The 22,444-nt window shown below is 41.8% G+C and overlaps 1 protein-coding gene across 3 annotated transcripts in view; it reads right to left on the bottom strand.

Moving 5' to 3' along the window:
* LOC125983042 (A disintegrin and metalloproteinase with thrombospondin motifs 2) overlaps positions 1–22,444 on the bottom strand; it is an 85,468-nt gene that overhangs the window by 40,434 nt on the left and 22,590 nt on the right. For all 3 annotated transcript variants that reach the window (XM_068650306.1, XM_049743908.2, XM_049743915.2), the window contains exon 3: positions 6,192–6,363. In XM_068650306.1, coding sequence (XP_068506407.1) covers positions 6,192–6,363 — 172 coding nt within the window. The remainder of the gene's footprint in view (positions 1–6,191; positions 6,364–22,444) is intronic.

Here is a 22,444-nt window from a genome sequence, read left to right as displayed (position 1 = left end):
GCCACATTTAACAGTGTGCATGTGCGTGTCAGTGACAGTGGTGGGAGGAAAGAAGTCACGCGCCATCTTGACATCCATCCTGTCCCCCGGGTTGCCCGTTACATAACAGACACTAACACAGAACACTGCCCACCCTCGGGGAGGCCCGCTATACGTAACTGTCGTCACTTAGCACTACCTGCTGCTTCCTGCTAAACCTGCATACAGTACTTTGAAAAGCATTATGGCGTCTTGACATTATTACCGGCTTAAGAACCCTATCTAATCCTATCACTCAAGCAGGCAAACGAGCAATACGAATGTGAGAGCGAATCAAAAAACAAAAATAAAAAATAAAAGACGCCGAGCAAAGAAAGGTCCTGTCTTTGTCTTTAATTCCGAACAAGTGTGGAATTACTACACAATTACTCACGGGTGTCCACTGAACACACAGCCTTAAAAATGCTGGGTGAAAAACAACCCAATTTGGGTTAAAAAATGGACCATAAATTGGAGCCAACTCCCTGGGTGGTTTTGCCTAAAACAACACTTTTTTTTTTTCCATCCATCCATCTTCTGTACCGCTTTGTCCCCATGGGGGTCGCAGGCGCGCTGGAGCCTATCCCAGCGGTCATCGGGCAGTAGGTGGGGGGACACCCTGAACCGGTTGGCCGCCAATCGCAGGGCACACAGAGACGAACAACCATCCACACTCGCACCTACACCAAGGGGCAATTTAGAGTGCCCAATCGGCCTATCAAGCATGTTTTTGGGATGTGGGAGGAAACCAAAGTGCCCAAAGGAAACCCACGCGGGCTCGGGGAGAACATGCAAACTCCACACAGGGAGGGTCGGAGGTGGAATCGAACCGGCACCCTCCTAACTGTGAGGCGGACATACTAACCAGAGCTTTTTTTTTTTTTTCAAATACAAAATAAAACCAATATTGTGTTTATTTTGCAGAACAAACCAAACTTCCAATTGCTAAGAGTGTACCAAATAGCTTACACACGTGTACTCCCCACATGGTCGAGACATGAGCACCATTCAAAGATTCCTCTCTGACTACAATATTCCTTGACCGGATCCAGCTCAAATGCGAAAATTGTAATTCAGCGTTCAACAGCCAATTCACAACTCGGGTTTGAGCCACCACTGATTTGTGCACCGGTACATATATTACAATACTGTATTCAAAGGCTGTAGAATTGTTCCACCATTGTAAATATTTATGTATTGTGTCTGTATTTCCAGTGTAAATAAAAAAAAAATATATATATATATATTATATATATATATAGTGTGTGTGTGCTGCTTTCTTTGGTCTTTCAATCCAGACCATAAATAGACAGTGCTGCACTTAGTAGCATAAATTCAGCAACAGGCAGTGGATTTCTGAGAAGCACATGAGAGGCAGAAAGGTGCTAATCTTGTCAAAACACTATGATCGCTATGATTATAGAGGCACTCTCTCCATCACAGCTGTGATAATACGATACCCTTTTATCCCTTCAAGGGTTCGCAACTTATCGCCCACTCCCTCGTTGACAGACGCAAAGCCGCACAAAAACAATCAGTGCGCGGGGGTCGCGCAGTGAAGCGCAGGACCGTTCCTTCCACCCTACTATTACAGCGCAACCAAGCTCAGTGTAAAGATGGCAACAATAGTTGTAGTACGCTGAATGGAAGGCCTGCTGGGAGCCTCCGAGCAGGTGAGCAGCCAGAAGGGAACACACACGGGCAAATCCGCGCTGCTGGACGCAGGAGTGCCATCATTCAGTTGTTAAACAGGCGAGAAACAAAAAGCGTGCGTTCACACATACAAACAAGAGACAAACACATATGCTATGTGTGATAATAAGCCAGTTGTGCACTTCGGGGATCACGCCGGCGGCCACAAAGAGGGAGGGAGGGAGGAGGAAGGGAGGACGCAGCTGGCAGCAGAAAATACATCCCCTAACTACGCAGTAATTTCTTGTCGGAGGTACAAAGTATACCATGTGATTGTGCCCAAGGAGGAGGGGAAGATTTTAGCACCTGAGCATGTAGGGTTGGATGATTAATGGATTTATAGTCATTGATTATGCCCTCCCTCCCACACAAAAAAACATACATATAGCCCCAAGGTACGAATTAAAATTCATGGTAAGAGTGGTCATTTGTACCTGCATCACTGTGTTTTGGGAAATTATATCAAACTCAGGAAAATCGGCTCGTACAATTATTGTTATTAGATATTGTTCTATTATGTTTTGCTGATAGCAAACACCCAAAACCATAAGCTCTGTTGAAATGATTTGCACTTACTATAATCAATGAAACATCTTAGTACTCTGAGTACTGCATTTCATTTTATGTACTTATCTCACACAGTGGCCTGTGTCGCAGTATTTGCGGTGATGAACATTATGTTGTGAAAAAAAACACTTGGGCTTTTCACTGATAAAAAAAAAGAAAAAGTTCAGGCTCACGCAGGGAAAGGACAGAGCATTCAAAACAGCAGGCTAACAATCCACAGGAGAGACAGCTCCTGATTTCGATCACACATCTTCAATGGCCAACTAGCTTTAGGCCAAAGAGGAAAATCGGAAAAGACAGAATCTTTTTTTTTTTTTTTTTTTTTTTCAGACAAGCAGTATCACAACCAAACATGCAGACTAAAATAATCAGGAGCTTGGGAATTAATCATTTCATCTTAACTCTTTGCTCCTATTTGGACAATGTGGGTACATACTTCTTGCTCAATCAATCTCTCGATTCGTAGTTGGACTAAGCTTGTCAGTGCTTATATTTAAGCCCCCCCCTTTAGAGTCTCTTAAAAACAGGCACGTCCAATTCCAGACCTTGAGGGCCAGTATCCGGCATTTTTTTTTAGATATCTCCCTTCATTATTTAGATCTTCAGAAGCCTGATAATGAGCCTGAGTATTTGAATCAGGTGTGTTGGAGGTACGACATATCTAAGAACATGCAGGACAACAGCCCTCGGGGACCGGGTTTGGACACCCCTGCTATAAACTAATGTGTAGCACCAATCTTTAAAAAGTGCCATGCACTTATTGAAAAGCACCTTATCTATCCATAGTCTGAGAACCCCACAAAGAAACAGAGCAAAAAAATGATGCTAGGCACAGGAGGTAGAACGCTATGAGGTAAAAAAAGGTCAAGGTTGGATTTCCAAAGAGACTGTGTCAAAATGACCTTGACCAAGAAGCTATACTGTTAATTGCTCCTGAACAAACGGGTGAGGCTGCTTTCATCATCCATCTAGTAATATGTGTGTGTGCCCGTGTGTTTGCGTGCGTGTGTGTGTGTGCGCGTGTGTGTTGCAAAGCGCTGTGTCATGCCTCTCAAATCATACAACCAAGCCTATCTAGAACCTGACATGGGGTGAGGAGGTAGAAAGAGAATTTGCTTTTTCGAGGGGGCACCCATCATCTTCTGTGGAAGTCAGACACTGAACAGCAGCAAAGAGCACCAGTGGCCCCCTGTTGACCTCACCGCCAACATCCTCTCAGCAGCATGTCGAGGCTGTACTACGTCACACAAGTACAGGCTGATACCGCGTGGTACATTCAGCCTGCAAATATCTCACATAAGTCAGGAGTAAATGAACAATTTAGGAGGGCACACGAGGAAGCAAAACTGCCACATGACAAGCCTGTGGACCTATTCTAAATATAGCTCACCAATAACAATTTGCTTCCTTGCAGAAGTGATCAAAAAAGTTGGTGACCCCCATTTAAGTACAACAAATCCAAGCTGACACCTAAACTTGGAACATAGGACGATGTACAAAAGCCACGTTGATAAAAGCCTGACTGGCGGCACTTCTCATATGATTCATTTCGAGGGGCTTTTTTTGTGATTGTGATACAACATGGGGATCAAACCAAAAGCTCTGGATGACCCCGACTAGAATTCAGCTAAGGAATGCTTACAAATGCACGTTGACACCTGGCTGCAGTAGCAACAGACATACATACGCTTGAGTACAGGAAACAATCAGAGTGACGCATGATAAGTTTTGTCTGGGGCCACAAGTGGGACGCCCGGTTGTGCCCTGTGGACAAAATGAGAACTCAAAAGAAAGTCAAACAAATTGAAGAATGGTGCAAAGCTTGGCTGGCTAAATATGGCAAAGCTTCATTTTTATTTTTTTTCGCAGTGCAGCAATTAATTGACAAATGCCATCTGAATGATAACGCCTGCTCCTTCCTCCTAGGGACATTGATTCACACCTCCTCAGTTCATGGTGCAAGGAACTGATCAATCTCGTTTCCCTCTTCATCTCGCCTTGCTAAATATAACCAACCCCCTTCTCTTTTATCTTTAGCCAGGAAATGAGTCTGGCATTCAATAACTGTGAATTAAACAGACTTTGGTGAAGGACATCTCCAGAAATGATTGCTTGATTATTAATTCATTTGCTAACAACCCTGATTGATCCACTGGGAGGGATGAAAGACAATACGGGCGAATAAAAACAGAGGCTTGACTTTTAAACTGAGAAGATGAATGTAAATGGCCTGAGTAGCTAAAATGATTTCTACGTGGACCTGACAGTGAGCGGATGGAACAGATAAACTTGCACCCGAGAATAGTAAAGACAAACGAGAGAGAGAGATTCAAACGCCCGCTTGTCTGCAACATTTCAAGCCAGACATCTGCAGAACTCTTGCCCCCCCACACCACACACACACGCACACACAAGAGTCTGCTTTATCCCAAGCTATCGATTCACACCCCACCCTTTATGGATGCAAAGGATGCAAAGGCAACAGAAACAGTGGGATGTTGTGCACAAGTCATGTGTGTGTGCATGCATGATCAAAGAAGATGTGTGTGGTTACACCCTCACTGTGTGAACATTCTGCATCTCCGTGTCGCCGTGCAAGGTGTGTTCAGGTGTCAGCAGCATCTGAGAGCAAATCAGTGTTACTCCACTGCAGTGTGTCCTCGCTGGGTGTTCCTATGGAAACTCTCTTCTTTTTCTGTGTATTATTAGACATTGGAGTGTCATATGCTCCGAGTAGGAAGAAGACACAGCCTTGGCAAAATCCTCATTAGAAATCTCATCTCGACTCCAGCACACACTGGGTGAGAGTTCTGATTGTTAGAGAGTAGTCTCAATTGTCGTTGGTGTTCCTATTTTTATTATTTGCTTGAAGTGGTGTTTTCGTGGCCAAAGGTGTTTCTGAAATCATGAACAATTAAGACCTGATTGACATTTAAAAAAAAATATCCATTTTAAATACATTCTTATATTCTTAAGACCGGAGAGCAAAAATGTGCCTCCCCGACGCGAGTAATTGCCATGTTCTGAATTTTTTATTTTTTATTTTAATACTTGGTAGAGTAAAGTTGAACATTTTAGATTAAACTGGATGTTTTGACATCTTGAGTTGACTTCCGCTTTAAGGTCAGGGTCATTTCATAATTGTGTCATATTTGGGTTTGTTTCAGGGAAACACAATTTGAAGGAAATATTGTACCCCAAGTCTGAGTAAAGTGATTCTAACCAATATTTATCATATGTCTTTAGGCTTCATTATTTTTCTCTTTTGCTCGTTTAATGAAACTGCCCTGTTGTTTCGACTCATATAAAACTAAATACAGCAGCAGGTTAATTGTTGAGGAAGCCAAAGCAGTAAAATATAGAAAATAAAACCACGGAAGGTGTTAAAACTTGAGCAATAAGACACGGTGTTAACATCTCCATATGTCACACCTTTATCTCTGGATAATTTGTGTCAGAACAGCTGGATGTGTTTGTGCAGTGCATGTGAGACTTTTTTTTTTTTCCTATTCCTTCTGCAACTTGTTGGCTTTGTGCATAAGAATGGTTTGGTAAATTTGTCATGGTGGTAAAAGGGCTGTCATTTCTTATCTGTAGTTTGAGGTGGGGGTGCAGGTGGTGATTAGGATCCTATTCACACAACAAAACACTAATACAGCATTTCAGATTTGTGAGCAGGACATAGATCTGTTAAAAACAAGCCCATGGAAAAAGAGGAAAGGGTATACAGTAAGGTTGTAACAAAATGAGATTTGAATCGGAAGATGAGTTTGGCTTTAAAAGATCAAATCGAATTATTCGATCTTAAACTGTACCATCTTGAAATTGTATTAGACCTCATTCATGTATGATTTTATCGCAGAGATGCACGCGCCCAGTACACAGTCCACGCACAGTGTGAGTGACAGACTGACCTCTGGAGTGAGCGTCTCCAACTGAGCTGTCGATGGGTGCCTTCTTTACGGCTGAAGAGCGATAGACGATGTGCGTTCTTCCTCCTCCTGACTCCTCCTCCTCAATCACTCCATCACCTCTTTCCGCAGGCTCGATGAAGTACTCGTCTTGCTCCGTCCTGATCATACCAGCCTAAAAAAACAGATAAGATAGATTGATACATGATACCAGCATACAGAGCATAACATTAAACGTATGTATACAAATAATGTAAATGTCACTTGAATTTTCCCCATTAAAATGTTAATACACCTAATTCCCGATTTTACGCAGACTTTGGGGTCCAAAATTTGGGAATCGCGTTATCTTCGAAAGTGCGTCATATAGAACGTCTAGTTATTTTTTAGAAAGACATCTTTTGTTGTCCATCCATCCATTTTCTGAACCGCTTAGTCCCCACGGGGGTCGCGGGCGTGCTGGAGCCTATCCCAGCCGTCATCGGGCAGTAGGCGGGGGACACCCTGAACCGGTTGCCAGCCAATCGCAGGGCACACAGAGACAAACAACCATTCGCACTCGCACTCACACCTAGGGACAATTTGGAGTCTCCAATCGGCCTACCAAGCATGTTTTGGGGATGTGGGAGGAAACCGGAGTGCCCGGAGAAAACCCACGCGGGCTCGGGGAGAACATGCAAACTCCGCACAGGGAGGGCCGGAGGTGGAATCGAACCCGCACCCTCCTAACTGTGAGGCGGACGTGCTACCCAGTGCGCCACCGAGCCGCCATCTTTTGTTGTGAATTTTTTAATTTTATATTCGGGACTTTCCAATTCAAAGTGCAACGGCATCTTTTATTGAAGTAGTGGCACATCTGAACCGGGCTCATTTCTCTGCTATGTTGAAATGCTGAATCTAACGCAAAAGATGGACACTCACGCAGTGCATGTTTCTCCTCATGTTGATGCTGTGTGATCAGGACTGCAAGTACCACGGAAGGAGGTTTGAGTTGTTGTTGAATATCTCGTGTTGTGGAGCAGCTGCTTTCGGTGTCAGTGTGATCGACGCGACAAAAAAGGTGAAATTAAGGCCTGTTGCAACATTGATTTGCTATCGGACGCACAATGGGCTGTCTGGATTACTATTATGGAGCATAGATAAGATCATTTTCAAATTACAGCACTACCTTCAGATACGAGTTTCATCCGTTTCGTGAGCACGCTAGTAGCGAAATGAATGGACATATCGTTAATCTGTTTCACTAAAAGGCTAAGCTACTTACTGTAAGTGGTTGTTTTAAATATACAAGATAATTATTGTTATAATTACTGGAAAGCAAAGGTGATTATTTTTTTAAAGAATTGTTAAGTATGCTATGTGAAATGAGTTGAGTTGACTTTACTGCCACCGTATAGCACTCAAAATCTTTAATTCAAAGGAAAATGAAGTCCAAAATATTAACAAGACCAGAGCTTGGACAAAAACCTGACATTCTCCCTGACTTCTTGGCTGTGTGATTTTTTATTTTTTTTTTATTCATTATTTGTCTGTATTCTTTGGCTCATATTCCCAATCATAAACAAATCAAATGATAAACCAGGTTGAAAATGGTTCTAATAACCATGAAAAGAAATGACAAATTATTGTTTGTCAGCTTTACTACAGTACTGACATTTACTATACAGTAACTGAACTTATTTGACAGTTAACTGTGCGAAAAATTCCGTGCACAATTCTTTATTTCGTTAATAAGTGCTTCACCACCTCATTTAAAAGGCTGACCATGCCCGCTGTTGTGAAGACCACAAAGAATCTAATTGCCCCCAGTGACTGTTTCAATCATTAACACGTTTAAGACAGAAATAGTCTTTTACTTTGAGGAGGAAGCAGCGCTGATCCCGAGTGGGACCCAGCAGAGGCCAGAGTGACACCTGATGTGTGAAATGGCCATATCAGGAGATGAGACTGTCTCTCTCCCATCCTGGACCAACACTTCCTGTCTTGTAATTCCGCACATTTGTCTTACCAACACACACACACGCACATGGACATACACTGACTAGCTGATTGTTACAGGGAGACTGAGGGAGGATAAATACAATTTAAGAATCACAGAAGCAGAACGCTGAAAATTAGTTGGAGAATACACACTGTGAAGTTGTACACGCTGCCTTAATGCGTATTACAAGACAATTGGTAATCACCAAGGCAACGTGTTGCAAGAGATGAGAGTCATGAGGGAAAAGGTACAATGACAATGCTTTGGAGTGGAAATTTGTTAAGAAAGAGCCAAAAATAAACATGGGTAGAAAAACAACATTATTGGACACCGTGACTTTTTCTTTGCCAGTCATCCCCAATCATGAACATGTACTGGAGGATGTACTGGATCTAGTCACCCCCAAAGACATTTCAGTAGGACAATATTTACAATTTATAACTCCCTGTGTGAAATCCCACTAAATTATTGCAAAGCCTCACTTATTTTCCAGTTTTTTTCCCCCATTCTGTCCTTCTCTTTATAAGCCCGAGGCTCTGGTGGCAAAAACACATCAACTAGCCATTGACCTGTCATCTCACTTGCTCTCTTCCTTGCTCTCGTTTCATCCTCGCATCTCACCAAAGCCGTGGTGCGGCATTCCGATCGGAGCTGACGGATCTTAGATGGTGCATGCGTGGCCGCTCCAGAATACCAAGCAGCACAGAGAGAAGCGCTGTGTCAAAGAAAAAATATGACACGTGGGACAGAGACGTCGTTGGATCGATCTGAACCGGCACAGCGTGGGTGTGTGTGGGAGGTGGGAGTCAAAGGGAGGGGATCATGCGAGTGGACATGTCCTTTGAAAAGCTGAAGTCAACACAGCTTCAAAGCGTGGGCACTCAAATCCACAATGAACATCTTCTCCTGGTGCTACTCCAGGGGATTACATGGCAGCTTGTCCGAATGTCATATCCAGGAGAGCTCAGCATGTACTGACTGTATGTACCAACACCAGCTGGTTTCTTGAAAGAGCCACTTGAGTGTTGTGGCAACAAAATGCTGGAACATTAAGTACAAGTGGATGTCAGAAGGTAGCTCAACAATACCTCAATTGTTAAACGAGCACATTATTTATGTGTGCGACTGCGAAGCTGCACCTTCAAAAAGACTAATACTAAATCTGCATTATTGTTTCAATAATTGCAAAAGCTTAGGCATAATTGTACCTTTGTGAGATTTGCATTTTATTTCTTCTGCCTTTAGAGGACTTTAATACCAGAAGAATTGCTTTAGTGAGAAAGAAATCTTCTGTCTGTACATAGTTGCGTTATCTTGAAGTGACTCACTTCAGTATAGTTAAACTGTTTTTTTAGCATGGCTAAAACACTAGAAGTAGTCAGCCCTCCACAATAAGTAAAAACTTGAATGCCTTCGTCCGTATTAGTATATTTAACTTGCTAGATTTGCCTATATCTTGAAAACACATCTTCCCTTCAGAGAGTAGCCACTATAGAGCGCCTCGTTGTCACCTATGTGTGCGCACATCACAGAGTGAGGGAGGAAGTGCAACACCACCGGCATAAGAAAAGAGACTGGGCGTAACATGAATGGAAAATAATAATGCTCCATTTTGGATGGGGACACTCAAAATGTTTTTTCAATGCCATGAATAAAATAATCAGCTCCATTGTTTTTATTTTAATTGATGAGGGGTTGCTTGAATAACTTTACTTTTAAATGAACGATTTACCATGGTATTCAAGGAACTTGATAAGCCCTAACAACTTTGAAATTATGGGCATGATTTGTGGTTGAATTCCAGCAGTATTACTGCTGCATGTGGGATACAATCGGAAACAGAAATGAAACTACTAAGTTCTCATAGAACAGAAGACATTGCAGATGGTATATATAGTCAATAACCACAAATATAGTACAAAATCCGCTTAACAAAAAAGATCCAGCAAGCCAAAGTGATGGAAATCGGTGCCAAAGTCATTATTATCTTTTGAAGACAGACACACTGTTAATAAATTGCAGGAGTTAGCGCCGATATCGCCCACATCAAGCCATACTGGAAGGTTGTGAAATCTATCCCAGTTCACAGTTCAATCACTTTATAAATACACAGAACAAGCTACATTTATTATCTTTAGGATTAAAGGGGAGAAAAGGTTTCTTGAAAGTGTAACCTGCGCCACATGCTCACATCTGGCTCCCAACCAAGCAAAACAGACCCCCAAAGCTCACAACTCAAAATGTGTAGATTGTTGTGATAATTGCCCTCATGGCCAATGAGATGGTGACATAAACCTCAAACGTTTCCTTGGAGACCTGCTGTCTCCATGTCTGGACTCTACTTTAGCGAGCATCCAGCGACCAGAGGCGGATCCTGCATTCTTAATATGCTTTACAGTACGGTGACTTGAAATTATAAAAGAAGCAACATAAGCCATGTGGAAGTTGCCTGCGGGTTGCACAGTAAGCGGATGTTGTGGTGGCGATAAAAATTACACCCTGTTGAGGTCCTTCAGCCAGTCCAGTGTGGGTGTGTATCTCCTACATGTGGTAGTTCTTCGTTTCATTCAGCCTTTCAGTCAAAAAAAGAATCAATCCCTTACAGAAATAAGGCTGCTGTGAAAATTCAGTAGCAATTCAATGAGGAAGCTGAAGGATAGACATCACTAAAAATATCAGCTTGTTTCACACAATAACCTTTAGACCTCCTGCTATATTCAGACATTTACACTTTGTGCTGACGTAAAACAGAGATCTTTTGAAAAGGTGTCAATTGAGCCAGCCCATCTCAAATAGCAGGGTGGGCCGCTTCCGGCTATAGTATGAAAGTATATTAAAATTTACAACTCAAACAAAATAAGGCAATTGTTACTAGGAGACAGATTGATTATGTAACACTAAATAGTGGCCCTACGTAAGGTCTCAGGACCTTAAGAGCAAGTAGAGCGAGTATAATTACAAATAAACTGTAAATATGTGAAAAGAGAGCCTTTTTTATACACACTGTCTGCCGCACATACTGAAGCCCGCTGATAATGTAAGGTTATGTATGTGTGTGTGAATATGGGCTGGGGGTTGAAGCCAGATGCCGCTATGATTTAAGCCATAAAGGACTTAGTGGCCCAACCCTGTCATCTTGCTCCGCTCATTACATAGAGTGGTCGCCAAAATGCTCACACACAGTCAGGGAACGCTCACACGCTTACATGCAACCCATTCCCACTCACTCCTCCGTCTCCACTACCTCATTTGCAAATTGTTCGTCTAATGACCTACATTTTTGATCACAGTATGAGAGAGAGTGGAGTATAGAGATAGAGAGGGTCATTTAAGGTTTGGACAGCATGGTCCCTCGGCCATTCACACTAACTATATGTGAAGCCGAGAAGAGCGATAACGTTTTGATGATGGGAGGTGAGTAAGACTTATGGTGAACACAGGGCAAACGATTTACTTGAAGGCCTTGCTTATCTTCTAGAACATCTTGAATAGCCTTCCTCTGTTTGAAGAGCCCCCCACTTCATATCCTTCAGGATATGAAGGGTATTCTTCTAAATGTTGCATAGAGTTATATAAAGTCCGAGGTGACATACTTCTTCAGAAATAGCAGTAATAAGCCAGACCTGTTGAGCCCAAACCACATGATCTGTGGAACGTTTGGTTCAGGGAGCTTGTGTGTTGACACAAGCGGCTAACAACTGACAGCCTGGCAGATCAAGCGGTATAGTGGCTGACACACAAAACACACACACGCTCACACTTTCTGGCTTCCTTTCCAAGCCTCATTGTCACTCATCAGGACAGATGCTTTCGCCCTGTTTCTGTCTGAGCCACTTTGATTTCGGTAGTCAGCAGGGAAGCTTGAAAGAAAGCCGTGTGAATACGAGCACCGAGCGAAGGAAGTGGTTGCTTTGAAAGGGATCGATAAGCATCATCACCTCTCAATCAGAGGAAAGAATAGAGGATGCCCGCGAGGCAGAACCCACTCATTTCAACCGATTGAGAGCGAAAGTAAAGTAGCAAATAAAGATAATTTACTCCGTCGTCAGATCCCTGTCAGCACTGATAAATCCTCTTCCATTGTAATTGCTCTTATCGCCTCACCCTCTCATGTATTCTCTTGGAACCATACAGGAAGGAGTGACAAGCAAGTAAAATGGTACAAGCAGTTAAGCGTAGCGCAGACGTAACATTTGCACAACTCAGCAGTCACTGCACTGACAGTTTTGGCGTAAATTTTTTTTGTTTTCTTTACAGAAAAGAAATCAATGTAGCGTCTTAGTCATGGTTGTTCCCAATAGCTCAATTGAGGCAGCTTGGCTTGTTGAAGACGTTTCACCTAACAGTTCTAATGTGATCAAAACGTTTGGAGTCAATGTTTGTGATTTCTTAAAAAAAACATCAACTTTGTGTAGCCTTAACTTTGGCAGTACTGTAGTTCACGAAACCCAAAAACATAATCCTACGAGTCCTCAATTCCGTTGGGAACCAGTTAGGACAGATTTGAAAAATGAACACTATCCCGTCGCTGCACGTGTATCCACCTTGTTTCTTGCGGGGTTGTACTCGGTGCAGGTGGAATTATAAGAAAAGGTCTGTACCTTGTGTAGAGGCAAGTTGTGAGGTGATAAATCATAAAGCTGATGTGCGCTTGCTTGATTGGAATTCACTCAGGCACCGAGGCAAACAGCATTCCAGTCAGGCACTGGCTTGTGGATGCTTGATCATATTGGGTTAACATTTAAGCCTCTTGACAACAACAACAACAACAAAAACTCCAAACGTGACCTGGGACGGGACAAATGCGCTTTAAGGAAAGATGGACGGACAAATAGATGGATAGGTGGATGGTTGCATGGATAGACAGATGGACACAGGGACAGATAGATGCATATAGTACCAGCCAAATATCTATCATGGCTACAAGCCCCACCCAGACATTGATTTGTGCGCGTACGTGTGGACATTATTTTATTGGGTGCACATTTGCTACGTGCGGTCTTAGGGCTTGATAAATGACCCCGATTAGTGGCGGCTGACCGCTCCATGATTGCAGCGGAACAGCTGCTCTGTGAGCAGTGTTGTCTAAAGCAGTCCATGATTAATACAACAGCACACTAAATGAATTACAAAGCCGCCGCAGGCCTGAGATCTGCCTCCATTGAACAATCACAAAACTGCACCTATATCTCTAGGATGTGAACACATTCTTGTTTGCCCTTCACTTCGTTGTCATTTCATCCACTTTGCTCCATTTTCTTTTTGAGTTTTGAAAGACAAAAGTATGAACTAACATTTATGTGTCCCAACACTAATTGGGTTGGAATGTACATAAAAGGTTAGCGTAAGATATCAAGTCACAGACACAATTTTATGACTCAACTCTAAAATATTATTGTATGCTTCGCACCTTGCATCCTCCATATGAGTCCCCGCCCTGATACTGTCACAATCGCATGAAGACACACACGAGCGCAGACACCCAACCTCATCTCCATCAACAGTGTCTCTCAATATCGCCCCATCTATTATACCTGTAACCTAGCAACAGAGCGCCGAGAAGACCCTCCTCTACCTGCTCACTATCCTGATTTCTGGGTGGGAGAGCTAATGCTTTGTCTAAGGACAGGAACAGGAACCAACTGGGAGTTGCCCCGTGCTCGCCACTCTTTTGACCCAAAGGAACAGCTGCACATTAATCTAATGGGACCACAGCAAGAGCCCATACAACTGGGCTCACTTGCCTTTTGCAGAACCAGAATGAGGGAAGCTACCTGTGGAAACACCTCATTCAGACACAGGTGCATCTCACTGAATTAGAATACTGTGGAAAACACAATTTATTTCATTAGTTTATTTCAAAAAGTCAAACTCATTATAATGGATCACTACACACACACAGCGCATTATTTGGAAATTGCATTTCTTATCATGTTGATCATCTATGATCCTGATGAAATATTAGAAATCTTGGGTTGCTTTTAGAGAAGCATTATCTGCATTAGTGGGGCTGTCCCTTAGCTTCTTCTGACCATTCTAATTGGGATTCAGTCCTGGTGAGCTTGCTGGCCAATCAAGCACAGTGATATCATGGGCATTCAATCAGATTTTAGTAGTTGGCCACTCTTCCTCTAAGATATGTACTATTGATTCTCAAATATGGTACAGTAGTTACTTTCATCTTAAAATAGAACATTAGACATATTTTTGTCGTACATCTGTTTAGGAAGTGTGTTGTCATGTGCCCCTCTCCTGTAGCGCTGACAAAAATGATTCATTATTTAGGTCACCCATCCCTGATTTAGAATCATCAATTTACCTAACCTGCATGGCTTTGCAATGTGAGAGGAAGCCACAGCTGGAGAAATCCAGGAACAACAAGAAAACCTCAGAACTCTGAGTTGCATGCGCTAACCGCCCTGTGGTGCCGTGTATTTCATCATTCCACATTTTATTGATGTATAAATGCAAACAAATTTGACTCAAACAATTTTTTGACCTGGGTACTATAACTAATCAAAGTAACATTTTGGGCATTGGAGCCTTTTGGAATTGCAATTTGAAGGGAGCCACTGGGGGGCGACACGGAGACATTTTCAGGCCTGTAGGAAGTCACTGGGCAGCGAGGTCTGCCAGGTCTGTCTGGTGGGAAGAAGAGAAAGAGGAAGACGAGAGACGGGGGAAGAGGCAGAATGTGTGTGGGAGAGAAAAACACTAAACAGAAGGTGAGGCGAGACAAGTGAGTGGGGGGCCATGAGACTGAGATGTACTCACAAGTATTATTTGCGTGTGTGTGTGTGTGTGTGTGCGTGCGTGCGTGTGCGCGTGCGTGCGCATGCGTGCGCGTGCGTGGCTTCTTGCATAAGTGCAGGTGTCAGCAGGTGCATGGAAGAACTAACACGAAGTGCTGCATTTATACCTGTGTGTGTGTGTGTGTGTGTGTGTGTGTGTGTTTTGTGCCTTGGGACAATGCTGCTCCCTCATTACTCAACTGTTTCCTCCAGTCCAGCACTAATGAGGAGCCTCACCGCCACCGTGGTAATCAAGGTCAAGCCTAGGCCAAAGCACACAGAATCTGGCCATCACTCCGACACACAACTTTACACACGTTGCTGAACTACAGTGTGAAACTTCAAATCAATATTTGCATTGGGAACCAGAGAGGGCGACAGGGATGAGTGACAACGGGCAGGATTCCGCAAGATGTGGGTGTGCCGTGGTCACCTCCTCTCCCCACCTCGGGGAATCAGCATGCAGGTAGAGATGAGCAAGAGACAAAGGAGCATAAATATGGGCGGATTACAAAGGAGGGAGTGTGTGATATACCGGCTGGGAGGAGGGAGCCAAAGAGAAGGGGAAGTAATTAAATTAAAAGAGCACAAGACTTAGCTCTTTAGTCTCATCCCTCGAGACAAGCCTGACACTGCTACAGCTAGCTAATGTCATAGCAACGGGGGGAAGGAAAGTCCAGTGGGTGCAGCACATTGAAGTAATACAAGGTTTAGGCGGTGCGGTGATGGAGGAAGTATAGGAATGAAACAGTGGTGGAGTCAAGGACAGAAACGTCACACTACGAGCAATAAGTACATAACCATGGTGGACGAAAGGAAGTGGAGGAAGAGGTCTGGAAAAAAAATCCCGAAGACTAAAGGCCAGACCATTCCCTTTTTGGGTTTGTCGTCTCTGGCCCTTTATGCTCTTCTTGTTTACTATTGTCTCAGTGGCTAATCACCTTCCTTGAATAATTCATAGGTGTATCAATAACTCAAATTTAATTAGTTCAGACACAGCAGATGAGCTTGGACCTCACTTTGAAATAGACGAATCAATTGTTAAAACTAAGCCAAACACGCATAACGGGAAAAATCCCTGCAAATCCAACTTAACGAGGAGAAAATCTATAAAGTTATATTATACATTATATATTGTATATTATATAGGCACTAATATATTAGCAAACTGAATCACACCCTGTATTCAATTACCAATCAATGAGCAAATAGACCCCTTAAAGTTCAACATGGGGAAAAAAACTCAAATTTTCCTCTTCCATTTCCTATCGCTGTAATGGTTCTCAAACCTTTGTTTATAGAATGTGCAGGCCCCTTGAGTACAGGTAGTACATTAACATAAACGTCACTCTTGAAAGAATGTGCATCACACCTAGACTCCAGAAGCGTTCTCATCTCAAACATGAATATGTTGCGTGTCTTAGCAAAAGTTCTTTGAAGAAAAGGCCTGGACATGAGCAAATCATTTTAAAATTCAATGGGCAAAGGCCATGGTCCGTTAAAAGAAATGAGATCCATTGTGATCGTTTCCAAGCAGGCTTGTGTATTCTTGTGTGTGTTCTCAGGGTGTAGTCATTTCAGCATGACTCACCATTGGGTTAAATGGACAATTGGGACTCGTGTATGGTTCAATCCTCACACACTTCCACGTGCATGTACACACGCAGTGAACGACTCAACGAAAATGCCACCTACCAGCATTTGTGTATGATCACTACTCTTGGTCTTATGGCACATTTCTTTACAAGTCTGCGTGTTAGCCCAAATGAAGCACACGTCGATAAGATATGCCTCTGGATCGATTGGGCTCAGACTGCGCTTCAGGTGACGGCTCGGACCTCGCCGTTTTTCTGATTGATCCAATTTCAGTGCTACGTGTGTGTTGAAAGGGCAAGAACAAAAGTATTGTTACAAGATATTTCAATTTGGGAGTATTCAAATGCGCCTCAGATATATGGATCTTTTGTACGTTCATATACGTATATACATATATATATATATATATATATATATATATATATATATATATATATATATATATATATATGAATGTACTTGTTTACTGTAAGGTCAAAGGACATGCCAACTCTCGTTCCTAATTTGATAAATTTGAATTACATGACATAAGGCAAGTACTAAGTATTGTTACCATATAGTACAGTAAACAAACAAAATGATTATTTTAAGGGGAGGGGGATCGTTTATTTACTGTAATTTATGCAAACTAATATGGGGACTAAAGTTATTTGGCTGAAGTGAAAGAAGGATAAGAGGAGAGAAGCAGAAGAAGCAGGTTAGCACTAATGGTCAATGACATGTTAGCGCTGTGGCTAGGCTTAACGCGGGCGCCTAAACTGCTGAAATATTTACACGGCGCGCAGAATGAGAGATTCATTCACTTCAAATAAGCTGGAAGAGAGGCTGCTGTTCCACTTTCCTACCTCTTCACTGCACTGAGGTACTGCACATGCAGTTCAGATAGACAGGGCCACATGAATTATGTGCACGTGTGACTTTTTGCTTTTACTTATTCATTTTGGGCCCACCATGTTGGACTTTTGCGTCTGTTTGTTTCTACGCAAAGGATTGAAAGTGAGGAATGTACACAGATATATATGTTCTGTGTTGTTGTTTAATCGAACCACATTTAAAAAAAAGTTTTAAAAACATTCTATTTCTGTCCAGTGAAAACGTACAGAATGCCCACTTCATGGAAATGTTGGCTTTTGTTCTTCCCTTAGTGTCATACAATCGGCTCTGAGGATCTAAAGAGCGAACGAAAACATGTTTATTCCGTCATGCTTTTAACGTTACTCCCCAATGAGGAGAGCTGGGGAAAAGAGTGTTTTAATACGTTTGAATAAAATTAAAACATGTGGGCGGGGTATCTATTTTAAATAACAAGGGTTTTATTTTGGCTTTCTATATTGCGTTTTCCCTGTGATGAAAACATAAACGGGGTTGATTGTAGTGTTAACGTGCTATCTATTGTTACAAGCTTGTGAAAATATTCACAGCTTGTAACTTCATTAGAAACCATTAAAAAAATAATAATTATGCATGCAGTCTCCCACGAAAATGATGTCCGTTTAACACATTAAACAATACACTGGGAGAGTGTGAAAGGATATATTTACATTTCTGGTCCTAAATCTATTTTAATGGTTGTGTTATCCAGAAGCTGAACCTTATTTTTTTTCTGTTCCAAAGAACGGTTGTTTATGGACCAGCAACCATAAAACATTTGTAGTGCTTTAAATCCACGGTGCAATCAGCTTGCATTTCCTTGGCAAGCCTGTTAAGAAGATTGAAACTATTTTATTGTCAAATGCACACACCGGGTTGTATAAAAGTTAAATTTTTGATTTAAAGCCATGATATTGATCCTAGCTTTTCCTTCGTTCTAGAATTGCTTTTGTTGTTTGGGATTTGGGTTCCAGTTGGTCTGTTAATGTATTTTTTAAACACATGCTTTTAAAGGTGATATAAAAATAACATTTATTATTATGATTATTAACGCTACATGCAGATAAATGAGTAGACTGATCAATCGGAGGAGTTATGTGTCTTATTGAAGGATGACCTTAGCGTGAATGTGCCCGTGTGCACATGCCCGTCGTTCGCAGGCTCCATTCTTAACCACTGGTCCAAGGCTGTCCCTTCGTGCCCAAGATGTGCCTCCAGTGTGCGTATATATGTCGGCGTCTGCATGAACCACCGTCTCTCAAGCACTTGTCAGCTTAAAAAGACGAGGGTCAAACAAACACACACCTGACCCGGGAAGGCGAACTTCACTTTCTGCTACCATGACAACTGAAAACAAACAGAATTGAAAACATGCTGTATTTTTCATAATGGCAGCTGAGTGTGTCTCTCGCTCTCCCCTCTTCTCTCAGACTTGGACAGATGACTCGAGCAAAAAGATGTGGGAGGAAGAACAGAATATTTCACTTGTGTTCTTCTTTCCCTGTGAAATGTTCACTCTCTCCGTGTCTCGAGAGACGGAGCGATTTGGTTTTCCCCTCAGACCGTGAATGTTTGAACTTCTTCACCTCACCCGAAGAGCTTGAGATGGACGTGCCTGGAAGCAAAGTCCCTCCCAAGTGAGTCTGACAGTTCCAAATTAATATTTAACCAATGGACATGCAGCTTACCTTGGCATGTCAACGATGCAACACGGCATTTCGCCAACAGTCGCAGACAGAAAGTGACACAAGAGCACAATCCACCAACTTTTCCAAGGACAGTGCACATACTTCTATTTAGCAAAAGGTCATCCGTTGTTGTCCAATTGTCTTTGTTCACTCACTCCCTTCCCACTTCGACCCTCTTCTTCTCTTTTTAGTCACTGGATGTCTTTACCCAGCCACTAATAGAGATGCGTACCGTCTGCATACAGCCTGAACTCAAATCTTTCCTCTGCTTCACTGGGCGGATGCACTCTGTGTTCTCATGCAGCTGCAATCTGACATTACCCTCAGAGACCTCAGTCACGTAACAATTTTGAACAACAAATGCTTGGTGCCTTGAGTATGATTTCCAAAAATATATTGTATCTTATATTATAAATTGTTTCATTCTGTGACAAACTCTTTTCTGCTTTACTTTGTACTCACAGATACATACGTATGTATCACGGGTACAAATATATAACGTAACACTGCAATTCTGTTGAATTTTATTTAAAATCCGCTTTACATTTGAAGGCAAATCTTAAAGTGCTACAATAATAATGTAAATACTGTACAGGGAAAGGCTTGAAACTGTAAAAAAGTTCAACTTTTTTTAAACTTAGCTTTTTTGTGCTTGAGAGACGGTTAATTGCTTGCATCTGGTCGCATTCATGAGCCATGATTTGATCGCTGCCTTCGTTCACCTCCGTTAAGATTAGATCCCGTAGATAAGAGCGTTACAAAAACAACTGTGTTCTGTAGCAAATATAGCATTGCGGAGAGACGATCTCCAGTTAAAAACAACAGTCAGAGATCTAAATACTTTAATACGACTTGCTCCTTTTGAGCTGCGTCTCTACGGCGATTGCTAAGCTAAGGTGAATGCTTCATTCCAATTGAAGGGACTCTCTACCACAACATGACAATATGGCCTCCATGTCTGTCTATAGATTTCTCTGATGGGAAGGTCACACCTGCCAACATGGCTGCCACTTTGATTTGCTTTTTCGCCTGCTCTAGTCTACTTTAAAATATGTTTTGCAATAACAAGAGAGAAGTGTAAAACGGAAATATGTGACGGTAAATTGCGGACAATTCTGGAACGAGCAGAGCGTGGCAAGTACTGCACAAAGTGGCATTTTGAATGGACTGGGGTTGGTGGCTGCGGCTGTATTACATTGGGGTTCCACTGTGTTTCGTACATGAACAGTCAATTCGTAGAGTATATTTCACTCTAAAACAAGTCTATTTGGTGCCACTCTGAACACTTTGAAATGTAAACTATTCAAATTTTACACAAACAGTTTTGAAGTGATATTTACTTTACTTAAAAAAACAGTACTTTTTCCACTCTGAAATTGTAAGTAAATTTTACAAGGAAAGTTTTACTTCCATAGTATTATTTTAAGCCCCATCAGACATCTTTGTAGCCCTAGTTAAGCTCCTCCAACATTTTTTGATATTCTAAAATATAAACATTGTTTTCTCGTTTCTTTCTTTGTTTGTTTGTTTGTTTGTTTGTTTGTTTGTTTGTTTGTTTGTTTGTTTGTTTGTTTTCTCATGTCAACCATTAGTTACAATCAAAGTTATTTCTTTGTTTCTATTTGTTTGGATCCCACATCATACGTGCCACATGTTCTGCCTTCACTCTCTTCATTGTCCAACATTTTCATACCCTCCTGTTTCTGTTCACTGACTACTGTGGGATGCTTCTCCTGTATCCTTGTGCCAAGATTGGGTTCTCCATCTGGGACTTGACTGAGAACAGAAATGACTTGTACTTCAAATACAACTGAGAGGGGTCTGACCTGTTTGGCAAAACAGTAGTGAGCAGTGGCTATTGAAACAGAAAAGTCAAGTATGTGTGTGTTTGGCGCAACTTAACAGCTCTCATTTTCTTGTAGTCATTAATTAGCCTGACAATACAAAGAAGACACGGTTTGCACTTTTCATCCAATATGAAATTCTACAGTCGTTGTAAAATGTTTTGTCAACAATGACCCAAGTAACTGTTTCAGAAATGAGTCAAATTTGACAAAGGTCAATTTTATTTGGAAAATTATTAGAAACGCCTCTCCGTACACATTCTTATCCAGCTCATGTATGAAATCTTATTTGATAGGGTAGAAAAGGAAGAGTGAAACAAATCCTTTCAAGCAATTAAAAATATTAATTTAAAAAAAGGCTTTGGATACTTTTAATATTCATCACTGTTTACCTCACGACAACTTTGAAAATGCTTTAAAAACGTTTCATTGGAGGAGTGAGCCGCAAACAGCATGACAGCTGTCCTAGTCATACCTGTGATGATCAAAATGGAACGCTGGATCATCTACCATGAAAAGAAAACAAGAGAATAGAGTTGAGAGCGATGCGAGGCTCAAAAGTTCTCTTACAGTCGGGACATTACACCTTTCAGATTCTTGATGAAAAGAAGGAAATTGTTTGTAAAATACATTTTTGTTTTGTGCAGGAAAGCTTTACAATGTTGATAGCATCAGCCTGATTTATTTCCTACTGCTGCAGCTCGTGTTCGTTATGTGATGCGTTTCCGCATTTTTGTACCGCCTCTGTAGCAGACAAGGACATTCAGGTGGTCATTCTGTTTTTCAAGGTTACCATCAAACAACAACTAGTATGCTCTCAACAGCTGTGCCAGGTTATTCTTGCACTCATGCAAGGGGAGGATAGCAAACAAACGAAACACCTGAACCAAACTTTTTTTTTTTTATGGAGTGGACTGCAATGTAAACCACACACACAATAGAGGTCAACATGGAAGCTGATGCCTTCTATATGGCCAACTTAGCTTGGTTTCAATGGTTTCTTCAATCTTTGTCTAAATTAGTTTTTAGTTGAAAAAATACAGAATATAATAAACATTGTTCTGCAAAATCTTAAACTAGTACAAATGACCTGACTGCACCAATCAAATAGCCTTAATATATAAACCCTATTACACATCACAGAAATGAATTTGTTAGACAATGAAGTGTCTGTTCAGACTCAATGTAGTTGGGCGATGCCAAATATTTACTGTCTATAAGACATATACAGTACACACACACACACTGGCTACAATCGATTGAACTACCACCATGATCTCTCTCATTAATGGGAATGATCAGAATCATTCCTGGAAATAACCAGGGAAGGTGATGGAATTTACTTATGCTCACATTGCCTTACATTTATTTAATCCTTACCAGGCCAGGAGACACAAATGAGACGATGTGAGCCCCCTGGGTGTGATTCATGAGGATGCAGAAGGCAAAATTGGAAGAAGGATGGACTTAGTGTGTTTCTGCTTGT

Source organism: Syngnathus scovelli, chromosome 1 (assembly GCF_024217435.2).
Source record: "Syngnathus scovelli strain Florida chromosome 1, RoL_Ssco_1.2, whole genome shotgun sequence".
Classification (NCBI taxonomy): Eukaryota; Metazoa; Chordata; class Actinopteri; order Syngnathiformes; family Syngnathidae; genus Syngnathus; species Syngnathus scovelli.
Note: the sequence above shows the minus strand (reverse complement) of the source record. Positions and strands in the feature narration are given on the sequence as shown.